Source organism: Pygocentrus nattereri, chromosome 1 (genome assembly GCF_015220715.1).
Source record: "Pygocentrus nattereri isolate fPygNat1 chromosome 1, fPygNat1.pri, whole genome shotgun sequence".
Classification (NCBI taxonomy): Eukaryota; Metazoa; Chordata; class Actinopteri; order Characiformes; family Serrasalmidae; genus Pygocentrus; species Pygocentrus nattereri.
In genome coordinates, this window is record NC_051211.1 from 56,656,204 (window position 1) to 56,680,619 (window position 24,416).

The 24,416-nt window shown below is 43.6% G+C and overlaps 1 protein-coding gene across 3 annotated transcripts in view; it reads right to left on the reverse strand.

The window, feature by feature from the left end:
* cacna2d4a (calcium channel, voltage-dependent, alpha 2/delta subunit 4a) overlaps window positions 1-24,416 on the reverse strand; it is a 230,781-nt gene that overhangs the window by 199,068 nt on the left and 7,297 nt on the right. For all 3 annotated transcript variants that reach the window (XM_037542278.1, XM_037542276.1, XM_037542274.1), the window contains exons 2-7: window positions 23,156-23,237; window positions 11,243-11,359; window positions 9,740-9,799; window positions 9,381-9,543; window positions 6,549-6,680; window positions 3,051-3,111 (exon numbers count right to left, since the gene is read on the reverse strand). In XM_037542278.1, the coding sequence (XP_037398175.1) occupies window positions 3,051-3,111; window positions 6,549-6,680; window positions 9,381-9,543; window positions 9,740-9,799; window positions 11,243-11,359; window positions 23,156-23,237 (615 nt within the window). The remainder of the gene's footprint in view (window positions 1-3,050; window positions 3,112-6,548; window positions 6,681-9,380; window positions 9,544-9,739; window positions 9,800-11,242; window positions 11,360-23,155; window positions 23,238-24,416) is intronic.

Here is a 24,416-nt window from a genome sequence, read left to right on the forward strand (position 1 = left end):
CTTGGCAAGTTATGATGTCTCTGTTTGTCAAGCCTTTAGCTCAGGCTGCCTGGTAGTATCTGACTAACAGCTCCAGCAGCAGAAACCTCTAAAATTTAGAACATTTTTTGCTAAAATTTCACCTGACAAGAGAAAATGTGAGCAAACACGTTGTGTGGATGTTGGGCGAGAGGGCCTTGTTCACGCTCTCCGTATTAGTTCATCCCAAAGGTGGTCGGGTGGGGTTGAGGTCAGGACTCCACATCTTCCACGCCAAACTCACCCAGTCCGGCCTTTATGGAGCTGCTTTGGTCACTGGAGCTCAGTCATGCTGGAACAGGAAAGGTTCTTCCCCAAACTGTTCCCACAAAGTTGGAAGTGTACAATTGTCCAGAATGTCTTGGTGCTGAAGCTTTAAGATGCCCTTTACTGGAACTAAGGGTTCTAGATCAACCCCTGAAAAACCCCATCCCTCCTCACATTCCTCAAACCCAGACTCGTCCATCAGACTGACCGATAGGGAAGCTGACTGGTCACTCCACAGAACACGTTTCCACTGCTCCAGATTCCAGTGGTGGCGCTTTACTCCACTCCAGCCGACGCTTGGCATTGCGCATGGTGATCTTAGGCTTGTGTGCAGCTGTTCATGAAGCTCCTAATGCTCAGTTCTTTTGCTGATGTTGCTTCCAGAGTCAGTTTGGAACTCTTTACTGATGATTCAACAGAGGACACTGACCTGACCGGTGTACGTATATATATATATATATATACACATATATATCAATCTGAAGAACCACTGAAGATTTCTCCATGCAAAGAACCATTTAAGCATGCGGATAGTTCTTCGAGTGTTCATGTTTCTGTACAGACCCATTGTCTTTACTAACGAACCGTTGAAGAACCATCTCTTTTAAAAAAGCAGATAAAATAATTTAAAGCAAGTAAATGTTCAGAAACAGGTGGAATAATCTTACAATATTCTTACAACAGACTCATAACGAGAGATATTAGATATATGAACTCATTTAAGACGATTTTATTTAAGAGATCATGTGTTTGATCTCACTGCAGCGTCTCATGGCCTCACAGTGGAAACCATAAATACAGTTTTGGTATCAGACCAGCTGTAATTTCACCTCATGGTGAGTCTGCAAAGCTAATCTCAGAGGATTTCTATAATCTCCAACCCATACTTTCACTTGATTGTTAGAGATTTGGTGGTTTTACGTGAATTATGCCTGTGCACACACACACACACACACACACACACATACACACACACACACACACACACACACAACTACACATACACACACACACACACACACCTACTCATACACACACAGACACACACACACACAATAAAGTCTGTTCATCTCAGCACTGAGTGTAAACACCTTGTAACATTAGAATCATTTACGCAGTAAAAGAATCTGATTTATTTTGAGCTTTTTAGGAGAAAACAGGTTTGTTTGCACTCCAGCCAATCACTTCCACTTTGTTATAATCCCACTGACAGTGGACTGTGGAATATTTAGTAGTGAGGAAATTTCACGACTGGACTTGCTGCACAGGTGGCGTCCGATCACGGCACCACGCTGGAATTCACTGAGCTCCTGAGAGCGACCCATTCTTTCACTAATGTCTGTAGAAGCAGTCTGCAGGCCGAGGGGCTCGGCTTTATACACCTGTGGACATGGAAGTGACTGGAACACCTGGATTCAGTGATTTGGATGGGGGAGTGAAAACTTTTGGAAATGTAGTGTAAAATAAAAAAAAGTCTCTTTTGCCTCCAAAAGTGTAAAAACCGTCCAACCACATATGTTGATTATGTAAACTATCAAAAATATAATTTTGTGTGATGATAACTTCAAATAACATGGAAATGGACCAGAAACATACTGAATGAAAATGAATTGTATTTATTCTAATATTCATATTTTTATCCAAGCAAATAAATGCTTCATCGCCAATTAATAGTTTTTTAAATATAATTTTCTCAGGTGAATAAAACCTTTTGCACAGGATTGATGTATTGATTTACTGTTTCCTGTCCTCTCCACCAGGTGCCCAGTATTACCTGTAACTCTCACCAACACCTGCTGTACTTACTCCATACTGTATTCTGCTAAATCAGGAGCTGCTGATGGACTTTAATAAATCCATGTGATGCTGGAGGAGAAATCTGGAACCTGAAAGTTCACAACACGCCCACTTTTGTCCTTTTTTACAGTAATAAACATTGTTTGCTTTCATTGTTGTGCCGTATGGTTCCATATGTGAACTATATAGCACTCAGATGTAATACAATATGCGCCACATGTCTTTATATGTAAATATTGATATGCAGTAAGGAGCCTAAACCAAACCCTGATCTTAATGGCAGTGGACAAAATAAATAGTTTAGGCCTTTTAGTTTTTAAAAACTAACATATTAACTTTACAAAACCGGTAGCATTTTGTTGACTTGATGATTTAATATAATTTCCTCACAGTCAGGACATTTTTCTACTGAGAACGAAAGAAGATAGAAAATATTAACACTAAGAGCGAATGAGGTTTTTAGAGCCACTGTAGGTCAGTGAGTGGCGTTACAGGGCGAAGCGACACATAATGAATATGTGGAAAATATGTTAATTTATGTGATGAACAACATCCTGAAAGCCTGTATTAATTAGAGCCTCAAGCAAAAGTGTTTACAAACCAGGCAAATTATAGTTCAATAAAATTATTACTAAAACTAAAACTAGCAGTAGAAATGTGCTCGTACACTTAATGAAAATAAAAACTGCATTTCTCATAAACACCATAAAATCCACTGCAAAACCAACTAAAAATCCAGAACTACTGAGAAAAGCCCTTCAGTTCAGCTTTTAAAGTGTGTGAATGAGAGTTTCTGTGTTTGGGCTTTAAGGGAAGTGGGAGTCGAGCTTTTTCATAAAAAACTAAACTAAAATGAACAAATGACCCCTCAAAACTACCTGGAACTGAAATGAAACTAAAAATCAAAGTGAAAAAAACTGTAATAACTCATATATAACACATAATAACAAACACACGAAATCACTCACCAGTTGCGGTTCCTCGCGTCGAAGGTGACGACGCCGTTTTCATCTGGTGTCCATTGAATGCCTGAAGAACAGAACACACAGTGACCTTCACTGACCTCCACACAGCTGTATATCAGCCATACAACACAGTGACCTTCACTGACCTACACACAGCTGTATATCAGCCATACAACACAGTGACCTTCACTGACCTCCACACAGCTGTATATCAGCCATACAACACAGTGACCTTCACTGACCTCCACACAGCTGTATATCAGCCATACAACACAGTGACCTTCACTGACCTCCACACAGCTGAATATCAGCCATACAACACTTACTGTACCTAAACTACTGACTGCCTTTGCATTTGCATGTCCACCTGTACACCTCTGACTTCAGGTACAGCACGGAGTCGTGTCATCTGCAGGAATTCTCGGATGACATGCCCAACGAGGGGTGCACAAGGAATGGACAGGAGGAGGAATACAGGAAGCAGGTGTTGACTTGTTTTAAGCTGAACCAGCTGCAGCTAAACACCTGTAAGACTAAGGAGATGGTGCTGGACTTTAGGAAGTCCAGACCTGCCTTGTCAGCAGTCACCACTGAAGGTGTTGATGTGGAGGTGGTCGGGACCTACAAATGTCTGGGTGTGCACTTGGACACCAAGCTGGACTGGAGCTGTAACTCTCGCGGGGTACGAGAGGCCAAAGCCGTCTCTGCGGCCTGAGGAGCCTGAGGTCTTCTGGTGTGGCTCTGAGCTCCTGTGGACTCAGTCTGCTGCAGCGAGTGCTCTATTCTATGCTGCTGTGTTCTGGGGCAGCAGCATTAACAACAGTGCTCTGAACAAAATCAACAAACTGATTAGGAAGGCTGGCTCTGCTGTAGGAGTCAAGCTGGAATCAACAGGCTCAACAAGCTGGACAACAAGCTGGACAACACCTCACACCCTCTGCCTGCTACACTGGATGAACGAAGAAGCTCATTCAGTGGCGTCTGTTCCAGCTGCGCTGGGTTAAAGAGGCATGTGAGATCTTTCTTACCTACTGCTACACAGCTCTACAGCTCAGCTCTACACTCTTCACTGTGCACTTTACACTACAATCACCATGTAAATATGAGAGAGAGAGAGAGAGAGAGAGAGAGAGAGAGAGAGAGAGAGAGAGAGAGAGAGAGAGAGAGAGAGAGAGAGAGACAGAGAGAGATGGAGAGAGGGAGAGAGAGATACAGAGAGTGAGAGAGACAGAGAGAGACAGAGAAAGGGAGAAAGAGAGAGGAAGAGAGAGAGAGAGCGGAAGAGGGAGAGAGAGAGAGAGAGACAGAGAGAGAGAGAGAGAGAGAGAGAGAGAGAGAGAGAGAGAGAGAGAGAGAGAGAGAGAGAGAGAGAGAGAGAGAGAGAGAGAGAGAGAGAGAGAGAGAGAGAGAGAAAGAAAGAGATGGAGATGGAGAGAGAGAGAGGAAGAGAGAGAGAGAGAGACAGAGAGAGAGAGAGACAGAGAGAGAGAGAGAGAGAGAGAGAGAGAGAGAGAGAGAGAGAGAGAGAGAGAGAAAGAGATGGAGATGGAGAGAGAGAGAGGAAGAGAGAGAGAGAGAGACACAGAGAGAGAGAGACAGAGAGAGAGAGACAGAGAGAGAGAGAGAGGAAGAGAGAGAGAGAGAGAGAAATAAAGAGATGGAGATGGAGAGAGAGAGGAAGAGAGAGAGAGAGAGACACAGAGAGAGAGAGACAGAGAGAGAGAGACAGAGAGAGAGAGGAAGAGAGAGAGAGACAGAGAGAGAGAGAGAGGAAGAGAGAGAGAGAGAGACACAGAGAGAGAGAGACAGAGAGAGAGAGAGGAAGAGAGAGAGAGAGAGAGAGAGACAGAGAGAGAGAGACAGAGAGAGAGAGAGAGAGAGAGAGAGAGAGAGAGAGAGAGAGGAAGAGAGAGAGACAGAGAGAGACAGAGAGAGAGACAGAGAGAGAGAGAGAGAGAGAGAGACAGAGAGAGAGAGAGAGAGAGAGAGAGAGAGAGAGAGAGAGGAAGAGAGAGAGAGAGAGGAAGAGAGAGAGACAGAGAGAGACAGAGAGAGAGACAGAGAGAGAGAGAGAGAGAGAGACAGAGAGAGAGAGAGAGAGAGAGAGAGAGAGAGAGAGACAGAGAGAGAGGGGGGGGGGAGGAGCTGAGTCATTGATAAACACTAATTGCGTCTCTGTCATCACCTGTCAGCCCTGCGCTAACGACAGCAACTCGAATTCAGAGACTCGGACGGTCTCAGCAGATCCTGACCGAGCACTTCTGACCTGCACGCTGCTCTCTGAGTGTGTTGGGGGTCAACCTGAGGGTCCTCAGCTGTGGTACAGATCGCTCTTGTTTTGCTTATTTTAGAAAATGATGTTTAAAACAAGTAAAAATGTGAAATAATCCTATAATATTCTTACAATGAGAAATATTAGCTTTATTAACTACACTGAATTTGTTTTACTAGCTATTTGTTATTGCACTGTTTACTAGAAGTTTTCATTGATAAAACTGATATGATTAAACCCCGTTTTGAATAAAGCTGCACAAAATATTAAAAACAAACACAAAAGCCAGCGAAAGAATTCAAATAAACACCACTTTTCTCAGGATCTTAGTCCGGCTTTACATGGTGCAACTTTCATGCAGCGTGGTTGCATGTTGTGTGTTGCATGCAACATAATTTCCACGCAACTTGACAATTTCATGAGGAAAATTCAAAAACAATGAAAGTTGCATGAAACACGTTGTTACTCCAACAGCCAAATTAGCAGCTTGACTCTGTTGCTGCAGCTTATTGTTCTCGCTCTCGTCAATTTTTAGTGTACCACTCATTTTTCCAGTTGTCGCTGACGTTCGTTCTATATCTATATCTTTAGAAGTCTTTTAAATCTGTTCTGTATTTGTTACAGCTTTGAAAATCAATGTTTGAAGATCCATCACTATTGCACTTGATGTCTCGCTCGTTCTGTAGAAGTTTGTTAAGAAGCTCTTCTGTAAGAATTTGGATCATTTGAAATCTGTGGGTGAAATTAGAGGCACCAAGAGAGGAGAAACTGAATAATCTATCGATTTAGATCATGATTACAGCCGCTGGCGGCTCAAGCAGCAGTTTAAACAGATGTTGCTGTTAGCTCGGCTAGTTGAGCCAGCTTTACAGAAACATCATCTTCTATTGTTGCGGTTGTGTCTACCAACCTTACAAGTCAGTCAGGAGTATCGCCTTTTCAGCCACTCAGCAAATCATTTTCTGTTCTACTTTCTTGGCGAATAATCCAGTGTCACTCCACATGGCCACATGATGCACTACAGGACTGACTGTTTCATGAAACTTGTTTTCACAAAGTTGAGACAGTTGCAACTGCTGCGGCTGAGTTTCAAGTGAGTTGAAGGACACTTTACATTACGCAACTCATGTGCAATTTAGTTGCATCTAGGTTTCGAGCAGGTTGCATGGAAGCTTCACCCTGTAAAGCCAGCCTTGCTGTTGTTGCGTGTTGCCGGGTGTTAACGTTACCAGGATACAGCCTGAAGAAGCCAGTGGAGCTGCCGAAGTACTGCCAGGTCAGAGTGGGGTCCTTGTCAAAGTTGCTCACAAACACTTCATTCAGAGCTTCTGACATGTACACGCCGTTCAGAATATCTGGATCTGGGAGAAGACGAAGATCATCAAACATTGGTGTCATCTTAAAAAAAGATCTAGAGAAACTTACACAGCAAAACTTGATCTCTGTTGGTATTTATTATCATAAATACTGTCCATAAATCCGATATGTCTCCTGTTGAGATTGTTGTAAACTTAATTTAAGATTTCTAGGCATTTTTACTTGTTTTAAGTAATTTTATTAAGTAAAATTATTTCACTATATCAGCAGACAAGTCTGCTCGGTTTAAGAAATGAAATGATCTGCCAGTACTGAGATAATTACTTAATAAAATTACCTAAAATAAGTAAAGAATGCCTAGAAATAAGGAAAATCATCTTGGAATAAGTGCACAGTCATCTCAAAATGGGAAATCAGAGATATATTGACCAGATTTAAGATCATTTCATTTAACAAGAGACCATTTCTTGCGGTGTACAGAGTCAGAATGGTTCACAGTGATGGTGATAGGAACCAGACATCCACCTTTAAAAGGTCCCTCACAGAACGTTGTTACATGAAATGGTTATAAATATGATGTTTCTGATGCCTGAGACATTGTTTTATAATAGATTTAAGTCTAACATGTACTTTTTGTTATTAATTCATGTTGTCTATATCTGTGCTGTAGTCATGGTGACGCCTGGTTCCCATCACCACCACTGTAAAGACGTCTGAATCACTTCACACCAAACCCTCTGAACCTCTGATTACATCTCAAAGTTTTAAGTGAGTGAATGCAGTGGTGCATTACCCCTCCAGTGAGTGAATGCAGTGGTGCATTACCCCTCCAGTGAGTGAATGCAGTGGTGCATTACCCCTCCAGTGAGTGAATGCAGTGGTGCATTACCCCTCCAGTGAGTGAATGCAGTGGTGCATTACCCCTCCAGTGAGTGAATGCAGTGGTGCATTACCCCTCCAGTGAGTGAATGCAGTGGTGCATTACCCCTCCAGTGAGTGAATGCAGTGGTGCATTATAACCTCCAGTGAGTGAATGCAGTGGTACATTACCCCTCCAGTGAGTGAATGCAGTGGTGCATTACCCCTCCAGTGAGTGAATGCAGTGGTACATTACCCCTCCAGTGAGTGAATGCAGTGGTGCATTACCCCTCCAGTGAGTGAATGCAGTGGTGCATTACCCCTCCAGTGAGTGAATGCAGTGGTGCATTACCCCTCCAGTGAGTGAATGCAGTGGTGCATTACCCCTCCAGTGAGTGAATGCAGTGGTGCATTACCCCTCCAGTGAGTGAATGCAGTGGTGCATTGCCCCTCCAGTGAGTGAATGCAGTGGTGCATTACCCCTCCAGTGAGTGAATGCAGTGGTGCATTGCCCCTCCAGTGAGTGAATGCAGTGGTGCATTACCCCTCCAGTGAGTGAATGCAGTGGTGCATTACCCCTCCAGTGAGTGAATGCAGTGGTGCATTACCCCTCCAGTGAGTGAATGCAGTGGTGCATTACCCCTCCAGTGAGTGAATGCAGTGGTGCATTACCCCTCCAGTGAGTGAATGCAGTGGTGCATTACCCCTCCAGTGAGTGAATGCAGTGGTGCATTACCCCTCCAGTGAGTGAATGCAGTGGTGCATTACCCCTCCAGTGAGTGAATGCAGTGGTGCATTGCCCCTCCAGTGAGTGAATGCAGTGGTGCATTGCCCCTCCAGTGAGTGAATGCAGTGGTGCATTACCCCTCCAGTGAGTGAATGCAGTGGTGCATTACCCCTCCAGTGAGTGAATGCAGTGGTGCATTACCCCTCCAGTGAGTGAATGCAGTGGTGCATTACCCCTCCAGTGAGTGAATGCAGTGGTGCATTACCCCTCCAGTGAGTGAATGCAGTGGTGCATTACCCCTCCAGTGAGTGAATGCAGTGGTGCATTACCCCTCCAGTGAGTGAATGCAGTGGTGCATTACCCCTCCAGTGAGTGAATGCAGTGGTGCATTACCCCTCCAGTGAGTGAATGCAGTGGTGCATTACCCCTCCAGTGAGTGAATGCAGTGGTGCATTACCCCTCCAGTGAGTGAATGCAGTGGTGCATTACCCCTCCAGTGAGTGAATGCAGTGGTGCATTACCCCTCCAGTGAGTGAATGCAGTGGTGCATTGCCCCTCCAGTGAGGGAATGCAGTGGTGCATTACCCCTCCAGTGAGTGAATGCAGTGGTGCATTGCCCCTCCAGTGAGTGAATGCAGTGGTGCATTACCCCTCCAGTGAGTGAATGCAGTGGTGCATTACCCCTCCAGTGAGTGAATGCAGTGGTGCATTACCCCTCCAGTGAGTGAATGCAGTGGTGCATTACCCCTCCAGTGAGTGAATGCAGTGGTACATTACCCCTCCAGTGAGTGAATGCAGTGGTGCATTACCCCTCCAGTGAGTGAATGCAGTGGTGCATTACCCCTCCAGTGAGTGAATGCAGTGGTGCATTGCCCCTCCAGTGAGTGAATGCAGTGGTGCATTACCCCTCCAGTGAGTGAATGCAGTGGTACATTACCCCTCCAGTGAGTGAATGCAGTGGTGCATTACCCCTCCAGTGAGTGAATGCAGTGGTACATTACCCCTCCAGTGAGTGAATGCAGTGGTGCATTACCCCTCCAGTGAGTGAATGCAGTGGTACATTACCCCTCCAGTGAGTGAATGCAGTGGTGCATTACCCCTCCAGTGAGTGAATGCAGTGGTGCATTACCCCTCCAGTGAACCCAGCAGTGTGTAGTACCTTTGTTGTAGACGTTGGTGGGCACTTGGATGACGCTCTGCTGTGTGTTGACGGGCAGGTTATTGAAGTGCTCGTTTTCCTCCAGTGCAAACTCTCCACCCAACTCCACATTGTTCCCATCCTCATCCACGGTGTTTATCATCATGGAGTTATAGTAGTCGAACTGATAAACCGCAAGAATCTTAGAATCAGCCGAGTTTCACAGCGAAGTTTATCACGCATTAAAGCGGAAGAGGCTGAGAGCTACTCTGCCGTGCCGTTCTGAGTGAATACTGGTAAATCACCGTCTATTACGGCACGTTATGGTGTGCGGGTTATGGCTGGATGAATGTGGGTGGATGATGAGTGGCTGAGCTCACCTCTAGTGTGGCGTTGTACTCGTGATAGAAATCAGCATCTTCTGCAGCTTCAGCCATTCTCTGAAACACGGCAACAGTTTAATGCTCTGCACACATCTTAGAATGTTGTTAAAACATCTTCTCATTATGAGGCGCTTAAAGAATTTTATAATATATATATATATTATTCCACCTGTGCATTTTACTTGCTTTAAGTCATTTTATCTGGTGAAAGTTTCTTATTCTGTTTTACTTGTTTTGAGGAATAATGGAGATAATCTCACTTATTTCAATAAATGATGTTTATAACAAATGAAATGATCTACCCATGAAATAAGACACTTTCATAAGATAAAATTGCTTAAAACAAGTAAAAATGACTTGAAAAAAAGCTAAATAACTTTATAATAGTCTTAAAACAGTCTCATAATGAGAAATATTAAATATATTGACTTCATTTAAGATGTCTTTCTTGCTTTTGCAGTGTGAGTAACTGTAACTTGTAAGGGGGCAGTCGTGGGCTGGAGGTCAGGGAACCAGCCCTGTGACCGGAAGGTCGCCGGTTCGATCCCCTAAGCCAACAGTACATGACTGAGGTGCCCTTGAACACCTGACCCCCAACTGCTCCCCAGGCGCTGTGGACAGGGCTGCCCACCGCTCCAGCCAAGTTTCGCTGCACGGATGGGTTAGATTGTGGAGGTGAAGTTTGTGTTGTGGGACTTAATAAGGGTCGTTTAATTAATTAACCATGACCGGATTCTGCCCTGTACGTCTCTTTAACACGGAGATTCAGTAAAACTCATAAAAGGTGGTTCTTCAAGAGTTCTTCAGTAAAGATAGAGCCACTCAAATAACCGTGTGCATGCTTTAAAGGTTCTTTTCAAGGTGAAATGGTTATTCAGATTGATGGAGAATGTGTTGCATATGGTTCTAGTTCAAGTCTGACGTACAGTAACAATAGAGGAACCATTTTTTGGTGCTATACAGATCAATTTCCCAAATCTTCTATATAGAACCATGGGAAAACACGTTCTCCATCAGTCTGAAGAACCATTTCATCATGCAGAGAAATATTTAAGCATAAAAATGTTTCTTTGAGTTTTCACGGTTGTATTAATAACCACTGCCTTGACTAAAGAACCCTTGTAGAACCATCTTTTCTAAGGGTGTGCTGTTAAGCTTTATCATCTGTCTGTAAAGCACTGTGAGCTGCCACTGGTAGGAACCGCGCTCTATCAGTAAAGATACCATTAGTACCGACGTCTGATGATGGGATTAAAGCTTGAGCTGCACTGAACTGAATTAAACTGAATTCATATCAATTATCCCTAGAGCTAATTTGCATTGTGGTTCTCGTCAACGTTATTCATGTTTGTTGGATCACGTAAAGGCCTTCGTTCTTCAAAGCACCCTCAGAAACTGCCTTGTGTGATTTCAGTATTGCAAAGACCAAAATCACAATAATGACCAATAATCAATATTGTCCAGTCCAGCACACACATCAGACCGTACGGGCTTTCTTACTTTCACAGACTTCATCTTCCTGCCGAGCATGTTCTCCATCTCTTCAGCAAACTTCTTCACCAGCTCCATGCCGTTCACCTCCTCCATCTTCACTATGGGCTCAATGTCCTTATATTTCTGCTCACACAAACAAACACAAACAGCCAATAACTGCACGGGCAGTAGGGGGCACTGCTATGAATTTTGGGCCCCACAAGAACTTGACGCATGGCTCCCTCACCTCATTTCGACATTAAAACGAGACCAAATCACTAGAACAAGTACAGTAACTAGTTTATTCAACTTAGATTAATACTTTGAATGAATGATTCTTTCAATCAATAGTTTTTTAAGTTGAATAAAACTAGTTCAATTGCTTGATACGCCACAAAGTCCTCTGACGAGACACTTTTCACAGTGCACTATCAAGTCAAATGACCCTAAATGTAGTCAGTAAGTTGAGAGTTGAGACTGTTATAAGCTCAGTTTAAGATTTTCCCCTTATTTCTATTCATTTTTTACTTGCGTACACTAATATTAAATCACGCAATTATTGCGTAATCACATGAAGCAGAAATGAAAGACATTGTAATTGAAGTGACGCTACTCATAAATCATCTAAATCTTCATTACACTAGTACACCAAGATATTGAATTAATATGTTTATTCTGAGCTCAACACTGCACAGCCGAGTGGGTAATGTAGGTGCAAACGTACAGTTATATTACCATCTTCATTTTATTTATGATACTGATAGGCCTCTATACTAATTGACTTCACTGCTCGGCGATGACGCTTTAATCTTGATGTTGACGAGTCTCTGATCACGTGATTATTACACTAAAAATAGAGAAGACAGAAGGTGTGAAGCCTGGTTTTGGACCTTATCTTCAGGTTTCCTGAAGGCTAGCAATGAGAAACATTCTACCTCATCCTACTGCGTTCTACTGTATTCTACCTCATCCTACTGCGTTCTACTGTATTCTACCTCATTCCACTGCATTCTATGGCATTCTACCTCATCCTACTGTATTCTACCTCATTCTACTGTATTCTACTGCATTATACCTCATTCTACTGCATTATACTGTATTCTACTGCATTCTGCCTCATTCTACCTCATTCCACTGCATTCTACCTCATTTTATTGCATTCTACCTCATTCTACTGCATTCTACCTCATCCTACTGCATTCTACTGCATTCTACCTCATTCTACTGCATTCTACCTCATCCTACTGCATTCTACCTCATTCTACCTCATTCCACTGCATTCTACCTCATTCTATTGCATTCTACCTCATTCTACTGCATTATACCTCATCCTACTGCATTATACCTCATTCTACTGCATCCTACTGCATTCTACCTCATCCTACTGCATTATACTACATTCTACTGCATTACACCGCATCCTACTGCATTCTACTGCATTCTACTGCATTATACCTCATTCTACCGCATTCTACCTCATCCTACTACATTATACTGCATTATACCTCATTCTACTGCATTCTACTGCATTATACCTCATTCTACTGCATTCTACCTCATCCTACTGCATTATACTGCATTATACCTCATTCTACTGCATTCTATTGCATTATACCTCATTCTACTGCATTCTACCTCATCTTACTGCATTCTACCTCATCTTACTGCATTCTACCTCATCCTACTGCATTATACTACATTATACTACAATCATGTGAAGTTTGAAGTCTGGTACTCTTATCATTAGAGTTCTGATGGAAGGAACATACTGCTGTGTAATGTGTTTAGTGCTGTGTTATAAAAACCCCAATTCCAATGAAGTTGGGACGTTGTGTAAAACATAAATAAAAACAGAATATGATGCTCTCCTTCCTCTTCTCTCACCCCTGAGGTTGATAGAATCCGCCAGTCTTTTCCCTCTGTCCCCACTCCTTCCTCTAGACCGCCTCCTCTCGTTCTCAATCCCTCAAACTGTTTTTCTCCTCTTTCCACAGATGCTGTCCTTCATCTGAACAAATCCAGTAACCCAACCAGCTGCCCACTGGATCCCATCCCATCTGCATTGTTTCAGTCAATCAACTCATCAAGTCCTTGAGAAGTTCCATCAACTTTCAAGACTGCAAGAATACTTCCCATCTTGAAGAAACCCATGCTTGACAGCTCTGATGTCAACAACTACAGACCAGTACCACTTCTTTCTTTCCTTTCAAAAATTCTTGAACGTGCAGAACGTGCAATCAACTTTCTCTCTTTCTCACACAGAACCAGCTCCAGGACCCCAACCAGTCTGGCTTCAAACCAGCACACTCTACAGAAACTGCCCTCACAGCAGTGACTGAGAAGCTCCAATCAGCAACATCAGCCAAACTGTCATCTGTCCTGATCCTTCTTGATCTCTCAGCAGGTTTTGACACAGTTAACCATACAATCCTTCTGGACATCCTCACCAACCTTGGAATCACTGGCTATGCATGGAAGTGGTTCAAGTCCTATCTGGAGGATCGCTCTTATCAGGTAACATGGAGAGGGTTTACATCATCTCCATGCAGGCTCTCCACTGGTGTCCCACAAGGCTCGGTCCTGGGTCCTCTTCTCTTTTCTCTTTACACTAGCTCTCTTGGTGATGTAATATCTTCTCGTGGCTTCTCTTATCACTGTTATGCTCATGATACTCAACTAATGTTTTCTATAATCGTGACACTCCACTGTTTAACGGGTTGGCTGAATCTCACAGATTTCCCAGACCTAAGGATGCTCACTGCTATGGCGGGTTTGGATTCTTCATTGTGCTCTAAATTTCTTTGGCTTTCCGCAGCTAAGCGTCTCAACAAGGCTGACCAGGGTGCGTCAGGAACCAGGCATCGCCATGACTACAACACAGATATAGACACTTTATTTACCATCCAGAACCACCAGAGAACCTACACGAGTCTTCTGAGCTTATATGGAATGCTGATGATGGAAAACAGTGGAAAATCTGGAATAATCGGTTTTCTTTGGGGACTATTTTGCCGCACAGCGCCCTGCATGTCTCCCTCCACCATGAATGGAGTTGAAGTTCTCTAAACTCTCATAAAACAGCGTCTCAGTCATCAGGCAGTGAATTCAGAACCAGCTCATGTAGGAACTTTCTGTAGGAGCTTTAAGAGGGACGTCTGGTTCCTATCACCACCACTGTGAGGAGCTTTTAGAGGGGGATGTAAGTTTCTCTTCCAAACCTGCTCTGTTTACATTTCCACCCTTTAATTATTCAGAAATGTTAAAAATTCAAAGGATCCAGTGATATTTGATGGGAAAATGTTTGTACATCAAAAAATGTATCAGTTTTGGGGCATTTTAGTTTAGCAGAGGGTGAGATAACTGCACTTTTCAAAAATCCCATTCATTTTTCCGATGAGAAAACCAGCTGGAGTTTCTGACATTGGCAAATTTTTCCTAACATTTCTAAGTTTTACACTTTTAGGAAAGATGGTTTCGAGCGTTCTTTAATAAAGACATTCAGTGACTATAGCACCATTTTTCTATTGTATACAAGCTTGACGTCGTAACAACAGAAGAACCATTAGTGGTGCTAAATAGAACCATATACAACACGTTCTCTACCTGAAGACTCATATCACCATGGAAAGGACCATTTAAGCAAGAATTGTTCCTATATAGAAACATTGTCCTTCTAAAGAGCTTTTGTAAGAGTATATTGCTGCTGTCGGAAGAAAATCTCGTATCTCCAGAAAGGGAACTTTACAGGAGAAGGAATAAACCTACTCTACTGCCAGTGTAAGCCAAAGGAACCAGATATCTTTCCAAGTCATTTTGGGTCCATTCATCATGAAATTTACACAAAATGTAAAGAGTCACAGGTATTTTCAAATTATGTCAAAAACTGGGAAAAGTCAAAAATGGATTTACGAGATCTTCCGACAGGAGCGATGTAATCGTTTTCCTGGTGGAGGGGTACATACAGGCTGTTATGAGGCAAAATAAGCCCCCAAACTACATTTTTCTCAGATTTTCCACATTTTTATAATCATCAACAGTCCATACAAACTCAGAAGACTTGTGTAGGTTCTCTGGTGGTTCTAGACAATAAATAAAAAGGCTATATTTGTGTTGTATGACAAAAAAGACCCTGTAAGGTCTATAAGCTTTATAATACTGCTCTGTCAATATGGTGGTGGATGTTTCTTATCAGAGACCCAGAGAGTCAAACCAACAGCGCCAGTGTTTGTTGGTAGTGTGCATATAAAGGTTTTCTTAGGCAGGCATGACGTAGGAAGCGGAGGGTAGGTGTCCGTGGTGTTTGATCAGTGCGGCAGCTGATAATGAAACAGATGGAGCTCTTATCAGTAGACTGTTTATTGCTGGTGGAGATGCTCCTATGCAGAAAATCAGCCGTGCTTTCATTACTTTGTTCTAACTTCACCACCGTTGAGCGCTTCTCGTCCCTGCAGCTGTGTTACTGACCACCCGATAATGACCTGAAGCCTGTGTGCTCTCGAAAATGTGAAAATGTGAAAATTGCCCTGGGGAAATTTGATTTACATGGGGCGAATTTATTATTTTTTAAAATCCCAATGGGCTAATAGACACTCAAAAAACGTAGAACTGGCTTTTGTATGTGTTAACTAAACAAACAAATGTGGAAATAAATTAGGTCTGTTCTGAGCGGTTTGGTGTGAAACGCTCTGTTCTAGATAAACTGACCGAGTCAGAGCTGTTCACAGTGGTGGTGATAGGAACCAGACGTCCCTCTAAAAGCTCCTCACAGTGGTGGTGATGGGAACCAGACGTCCCTCTAAAAGCTCCTCACAGAAAGTTCCTACATGAACTGGTTCTGAATTCACTGCCTGATGACTGAGACGCTGTTTTATGAGAGTTTAGAGAACTTCAACTCCATTCATGGTGGAGGGAGACATGCAGGACGCTGTGCGGCAAAATAGTCCCCAAAGAAAACTCAGTATTCCAGATTTTCCACTGTTTTCCATCATCAACATTCCATATAAGCTCAGAAGACTCGTGTAGGTTCTCTGGTGGTTCTGGATGGTAAATAAAGTGTCTATATCTGTGTTGTAGTCATGGCGACACCTGGTTCCCATCACCACCACTGTAAAGACGTCTCAATCTTTTTGAAAAATTAGCTTAATCTGACTTAACAGCCCTGTAAATCCCAGGATCTGGTGATGTTTTGTGAAAAACTGGGTTATGTTATGTTACGGTCAGGTTTTTGTTGTTTAAAAGGTTTTACGATGCTCTGTGAACGCAGGGTCTCTCTCAGGGTCTGCTTCCCTCAAGCCGTCTGTTGCTGAGGTTCTTTTTTCTCCACGCAAACAATTGTGGTGGATCACGAATGATCTGAGAGATTGGCCTGGGATAATCCACTTCAACACAAAGCATTAGAGCAGGGGGAGGGAGAGAGAGAGAGAGAGAGAGAGAGAGAGAGAGAGAGAGAGAGAGAGAGAGAGAGAGAGACACAGAGAGAGAGAGAGAGAGAGAGAGAGAGAGAGAGAGAGGGAGAGAGGGAGAGAGAGAGAGAGAGAGAGAGAGGAAGAGAGAGAGAGAGAGAGAGACACAGAGAGAGAGAGAGAGAGAGAGAGAGAGAGAGAGAGAGAGAGAGAGAGAGGAAGAGAGAGAGAGAGAGAGAGACACAGAGAGAGAGAGAGAGAGAGAGAGAGAGAGAGAGAGAGGGAGAGAGACAGAGAGAGAGAGAGAGAGAGAGAGAGAGAGAGAGAGAGAGAGAGAGAGAGAGAGAGGGAGAGAGAGAGACAGAGAGAGGGAGAGAGAGAGACAGAGAGAGGGAGAGAGAGAGAGAGAGAGAGAGAGAGAGAGAGAGAGAGAGAGAGAGAGACAGAGAGAGAGGCAGAGAGAGAGAGAGAGTGAGACAGAGAGAGAGAGAGGCAGAGAGAGAGAGAGAGAGAGAGAGACAGAGAGAGAGAGAGAGAGAGAGAGAGAGAGAGAGAGAGAGAGAGAGAGAGAGAGACAGAGAGAGAGAGAGAGAGAGAGAGAGAGAGAGAGAGAGAGAGAGAGAGAGAGAGAGAGAGAGAGACAGAGAGAGAGAGAGAGAGAGAGAGAGAGAGAGAGAGAGAGAGAGAGAGAGAGAGAGAGAGACAAAGCTCATCATTCCTATCCCATACGGAGCAGAAATACATTCCAAATACATTTGCCAAATATATTTTTGTGATGTATGAAAATGGCTAGACATTTATTTGTTAAACACATTTTTAAAGGCATTTATTAGAACGTGTTTTTATGTGTTGTGTTGAGTGTGATGAAGGTTCCAGGTGTAACTAAACGTACTGACTGTGATCTGCACTGTACTTTACATTAACCACGTACGTTTCCCAAAGACTAGCCAAGAAGGATGGTATTGGGACTGGCTGCCCGACTCGAAGACGCAGACATCGCTTTCCCTGCTTTCCCACACCCAGAAAGACCTCCAAGACAAGACAGACAGGGTCAACCAGACAGCAAGAAGCGTGGGGCTTCCGCCCCAACAAGGCCAAGGTGATGAAACCGAAGAACAAGAATGCAACCAAAACCAATGTACGTGGAGTGGAGCTGGAAGAAGTACAGCACTTCAAATACCTAGGCAGTTACATCTCAGCCGACAGCAACATCGAGAAGGAGATCTCCATCAAAATTGGTCTTGCAGCACAAACCTTCAGTCTGCAAAACATCTGTAAATCTTCAGTCGTGCTGAAAGTCTACAAATCAAATGTCTGCTCAGTTCTCCTATGTGCCTTGGAAACCTGGAGAACCAACAAGAAGATAGAGAACCAGCTCAGAAGCTTCAAAGGGCGCTGCCTCCATGGAATCCTCAGAATCCACTGGGAACAGTGTGTCACCAACAAGGAAATAAGCAGACGCACAGGCATCAAGCGACTTTGTAGACGAGGTGTAACAGAGACGTTGGAGATGGCTGGGTCACGTCATACGGATGAACAAGACCAGGCATCCACATGCTGCACTCAGATGGGCATCACCAGGGAAGAGGTAGACAGGCAGGTCACTGGGCACATGGTGGAGAACGGTGGAGAAGGAGATGGCAGCAGAAGGCAAGGCCTGAGAGGAGATCCACCGGCTCGCCCGAGACCACGAAGGCTGGAGAAGATATATTGCTGCCTTAAGCTTCAGCAGGAGCGAAGAGGATTAACTAACTAATGTATGTCTGCAATCAAACTCTCACCCACAGTGTACTTCACATAAACAAGATATCAGATCAGCCCTGCATTTCACAGAGTATCAATACCTACAGCCCTAACGTCTGTCCTGCTAAAGGACCATTAGATCAGATTTAACATGAAGAGACTGGAACACAAACTAATTTCTAAAGGAATCAGACAGTGAAGAACATCAGACAGAATTCTGGAGATGTTCCTCCACTTTCAGATGGAGCTGATAAACTCATTTCTAAAGGAATCAGGCAGTGAAGAGCATCAGACAGGATTCTGGAGATGTTCCTCCACTTTCAGATGGAGCTGATAAACTCATTTCTAAAGGAATCAGGCAGTGAAGAGCATCAGACAGGATTCTGGAGATGTTCCTCTACTTTCAGATGGAGCTGATAAACTCATTTCTAAAGGAATCAGGCAGTGAAGAGCATCAGACAGGATTCTGGAGATGTTCCTCCACTTTCAGATGGAGCTGATAAACTAATTTCTAAAGGAATCAGACAGTGAAGAACATCAGACAGGATCCTGGAGATGTTCCTCCACTTTCAGATGGAGCTGATAAACTCATTTCTAAAGGAATCAGACAGTGAAGAACATCAGACAGGATTCTGGAGATGTTCCTCCACTTTCAGATGGAGCTGATAAACTCATTTCTAAAGGAATCAGACAGTGAAGAACATCAGACAGGATTCTGGAGATGTTCCTCCACTTTCAGATGGAGCTGATAAACTCATTTCTAAAGGAATCAGACAGTGAAGAGCATCAGACAGGATTCTGGAGATGTTCCTCCACTTTCAGATGGAGCTGATAAACTCATTTCTAAAGGAATCAGACAGTGAAGAACATCAGACAGGATTCTGGAGATGTTCCTCCACTTTCAGATGGAGCTGATAAACTAATTTCTAAAGGAATCAGACAGTGAGGAGCATCAGACAGGATTCTGGAGATGTTCCTCCACTTTCAGATGGAGCTGATAAACTAATTTCTAAAGGAATCAGACAGTGAAGAGCATCAGACAGGATTCTGGAGATGTTCCTCCACTTTCAGATGGAGCTGATAAACATTCACACAGTTATTTCTGTCTATAATAGTTCATATTTCACCACACAGTTTAAAATAAAGGTATATTAAAATGTATCTGGTTAATGTGGTGAAATATTCTGAAGTGTATTGTAATGTTTGGAGTGTATTTCAGCATCGACTGCTGTGTGTTTGAAATATCTAAAAATCCACGTCCATATATTTTGTCCACATGGGATGAAACTGAATCAGAAATTTGTCCTGTCACTCACGCACATGTCATTAGTGTATATTAGCCTTTCTATTGTTTTATTGTGTTTGTAATGTTCATTCAGCCTCACCTGGAAAATATTACACAGACTCAGCTAAATGTTATTACTACCAGCTGATGAGGTGATTTAGAGCATCAAAATATCACACCCATGGTTTTATTGATGAGTGCTGCCCAGTGTGTGAAGTACCCCCTGGAATTCGAAGGAGGGGGCAGTTAGGCTGGTCATTCCAGTGTTGGCAGTGATGGCAGCACTGAACCTTCAATGGCAACAAAAAGTTTGGTTTACAATTTTTCCTAATTCCACACATTAACGGTTCACAGCTCTTCTGTATTTGGCTTGAGAATGAGGAACAGTCACTCTTTACACCAAACTTGGCGAGTTTTCAGATTTACAAATATTCAACAGTGCATTGGAAAGTTTTTCAGAGGAATCCGGGCAGAGTTGCAGTTTCTAGACTATGAAGGACCAACTGGGTGAACCAGTCTGCTACAGCGCCACCCTGAGGCAGAGCAGTGCTGCAGCTCTAGTTAGTTAAAAGCACCAGAGACAGAAGCTGATTGTGGGTGAAGCAGATAAACAATCAGCTTCACTGAGTCTGGATTTGAGCATCTGTTTATCCCAGTCAGCATAATATCACAAAAATTTATTTTCAATGACCAGAATTTTGATTTTGAGATATTCAGGGAGCCCAAGAGGTTAATTAAAGGCTCCCAGACCCCCAGGACCCCCCTGTATGTCACACCTTAGCACTACCTATAAATAAGCGCTGTGGTTGGACTGGAAGGCAGGATAACTCATCTGAACACCGGGACTTGTTGGACTGTGCGAATGTTGCTTCCTTGGTGTCTCTGGTCTTTGAACTGCTATAAAAGAGTTTGATGCTGATGAAGTGACTCCAGTAGGGTTGTGCATCCTCTCTCCACACTGAACCGCAGTTATAATGGGATGAATGGTTCTTGTACGGAGCTCCAGTTCAGTGAAGAGTGTGTCTAGTTGGTGACTTTGCATAGAGCGACGGAAGCAAACCTGATACTCCATTGTTTTCCACTGAGCCACGACGGAAAATTCGGTCGGACACTGCTATGAGGTGAAGAATTACTTGTTTTCAATGTACACATGTGAATGTAGCATCACACTGCCATTCATAGACATTACATATATACTCACATACACACACAGATATTAGCAACGTCCCAGCAACACCCTAATAACCACCCAGGATTTCATAAAAATGGCCTAACAACATCTTAGCAACCCTCTAGGAGAACATAGCAACACCTTAGGAACCACCTGGGACAACATCAGTGGCACAGCAAAACCTTAGAAAACACCTGGGATACCATGGCAACATCCCAGCAACACCTTACAAAATAGTATCAGCCTATCAACACCTTAGCAACAACCTGGGACAACATCAATGGCCTAGCAACACCTGAGCAACCACCTGGGGTAACATAGCAATGGCCTAGCAACATCTTAGCAACCATGTAGGAGAACATAGGAGCACTGTAACAACTGCCTGGGACATTGTAGCAAAGGCTTAGCAAAAACACCTGAGATATCATAGTAGCTGCCTAACAGCACCTTAGCAACCACCTGGGATAACATTAATGGAATAGCAGAACCTACTGGGATACCATGGCAACATCCCAGCAACACCTGAGCAACCACCTGGGATACCATAGCTATGGATCTGTCAAGCCAAAGTAAAGCTTGTTCATAAACCGACCGCCAGATTTTTAATGATGTTATTTTTTACCTTTAATCAGGCGGCTCTAGAACTGAAGCTCATTATTCATTTCATATTTCCTTTTCACTGAGCTGTATTCCAGGAGGCCGGATCCTTTAAATGCTTTAATTAGGTCAGAGATCCTGCGCCCCCCCCCCACCCCCACCCCCACCCATCATTTCACCCCACCCTTCCTCACTCGCTCTCTCCAGGTTGACAGATGGAGGTTCAAGCTGGTAGGTTGTCATGTTGTCTGTGGTGCCCTAGAGAGAGACACTCATCCAGAACGCACTACATTATAATGAGAGTGAGCTCATATTCGGATACAGGAGCTGCCTCACTCTCCTTACGGAGCACCAGGAGCCTCAACGTAGGATTTCAAATTAATTACACATGCATCCTGTCCTGCCTCGAGTTTCAGTCCAAAACGCTCCACATCCATTTGCCACAAATGTGGATTTAGTTTTGGAGTGTTTTTCAAAGAATGCCAGCTGACGTATATTGGAAATCACTCTGTAATTTCTCTATTACAGGTATTATTATTAATCATAACAGCATCAGTATTTCAGGAACGTGCAAAGCCCTCTCCCAATATCAAGAATAACTATGATAATAAAAAGAAAGAAATGTCATATAAAAAAACGTTTTGGAACAAAATGACTTGATATGAATAAATGTTTCATTTCAAATCCAATGTTGATCTAAACCACACACACCGGTCAGGCATATCATTCTGACCACCTCTGTGTTTCTGCACTCACTGTCCACTTCATCAGTTCCACTGACCGTATAGCTGCACTCTGTAGTTCTACAGTTACAGACTGTAGTCCATCTGTTTCTCTGATACTCTGTTACCCTGTTCTTCAGTGGTCAGGACCCCCATGGACCCTCACAGAGCAGGTACTGTTTGGGTGGTGGGTCATTCTCAGCACTGCAGTGACACTGACGTGGTGGTGGTGTGTTAGTGTGTGTTGCGCTGGTCTGAGTGGATCAGGCACAGCAGTGCTGCTGGAGTTTTTAAACACCTCAGTGTCGCTGCTGGACTGAGAACCAAAAATATCCAGCCAGCAGCGTCCTGTGGGCAGCGTCCTGTGGGCAGCGTCCTGTGGGCAGCGTCCTGTGGGCAGCGTCCTGTGACCACTGATGAAGGACTAGAGGATGACCAGCACAAACCGTGCAGCAGCAGATGAGCTGTCGTCTCTGACTTTACATCTACAAGGTGGACCGACAAGGTAGGAGTGTCTAATAGAGTGGACAGTGAGTGGACAGTGTTTAAAAACTCCAGCAGCACTGCTGTGTCTGGTCCACTCGCACCAGCACAACACACACTAACACACCACCACCACGTCAGTGTTACTGTAGTGCTGAGAATGACCCACCACCCAAATAGTACCTGCTCTGTGAGGGTCCATGGGGGTCCTGACCACTGAAGAACAGGGTAACAGAGTATCAGAGAAACAGATGGACTACAGTCTGTAACTGTAGAACTACAGAGTGCAGCTATACGGTCAGTGGAGCTAATAAAGTGGACAGTGAGCGTAGAAACGAGGAGGTGGTCAGAACGTTACGCCAGCTGAAGGCTGCTGATGATCACAGTTAAACGGTCCTGATTAGGCAGCAGTACCATTCGCTGGCATTGATACCGCTGATAATGCTGGACTGAACGCAGGCCTGCTCCACTGATTTACCCCAGAATGAAATCCACACTGAAGGAATAAATGCTCAGTAAATCATAGAAACCACTTACTTTCTGCAGCAGGAGAGATCCCGAGTATCTGGTCGATAAGGCGGAGAGCTGCTTCCCAAACGTGTTGGCCCACTGCTGCACACTGATGAACACAGACCACCACAATAACACTCAGTGATCACATCACATCGCGTTCGCACAAACCCAGAAACTGAGGATCATAGAGAAGCACTGGGCAGTTTAACCGCTGACCGCCACGCCCTGCCTGCAGCTCTTTACCTGAGATGTTACCACGGTCTTATTTTCATTATTCTATTTACTTATTTGGTTATTTATTCTTATTCTTATTCTAATTATGATGGTTTTGTTATTATTTTAGTCATTTTAATGAATTTTTACTTAATTTTTTTTATCTTATCCTCCTTTTCTTTTATTTTGATTTCATTTCATTTTATTAACTTTCACATTTTAATTCATTTTTATTTTATGTTTATGTATTTTTATTATTAATGTTTCTTTTCTTATATGTACCTGATTTGAGTCATTTTTTACTGAAATGTACTTTTATTGTTTGATGTATTCTTACACGTTATCAAACCCTTGTTCTGTATCAGCTTGGCAACACTGTAAACGAGGGCCACCCTGAATGCCCTCCGAGGTTAAATAAAGGTTGATGGAGTTTTGGCTCTAAAGATGTGAAACGGTCATGAGTGATGAGCTGGAGGTCAGGGAATCCGGCACGTCTGTGACCGGAACGTCTCCGGTTTGATCCCCAGAGCCGACAGTACGTGACTGAGGTGCCCTTGAGCAAGACACCTAACCCCCAACTGCTCCCCGGGCGCTGCGGATTGGGCTGCCCACCGCTCCGGGCAAGTGTGCTCATTGCCCCCTAGTGTGTGTGTGTTCACTAGTGTGTGTGTGTGTGTGTGTGTGTGTGTGTGTATTCACTAGTGTGTATGTGGTGTTTCACTGCACGGATGAGTTAAATGAGGAGGTGGAATTTCCCCGTTGTGGGACTAATAAGGATCACTTACTCTAATCTAATTTCTAATCAAATGATGTCACTTAAAAAGGGGATCCCAGCTGTCAGAACATGTTCCCTGCAACTTTAGCTGACGTTACCTACAATAATAATTACCTAATAATGTTCCAAGAATCTAATCTTCGAATAATGTTCCTATGAAGGGAAATGTTAACTGAGGCCTCATGCTTTAACTGCGATACTCAGATGTTGTTTTGAGGAATTTGTCAGGGCCACAGATTATATTACAAAGTACATGATGATGTTTTTGGAGAACGTTTCCAGAGCGGTTCTGAGCAG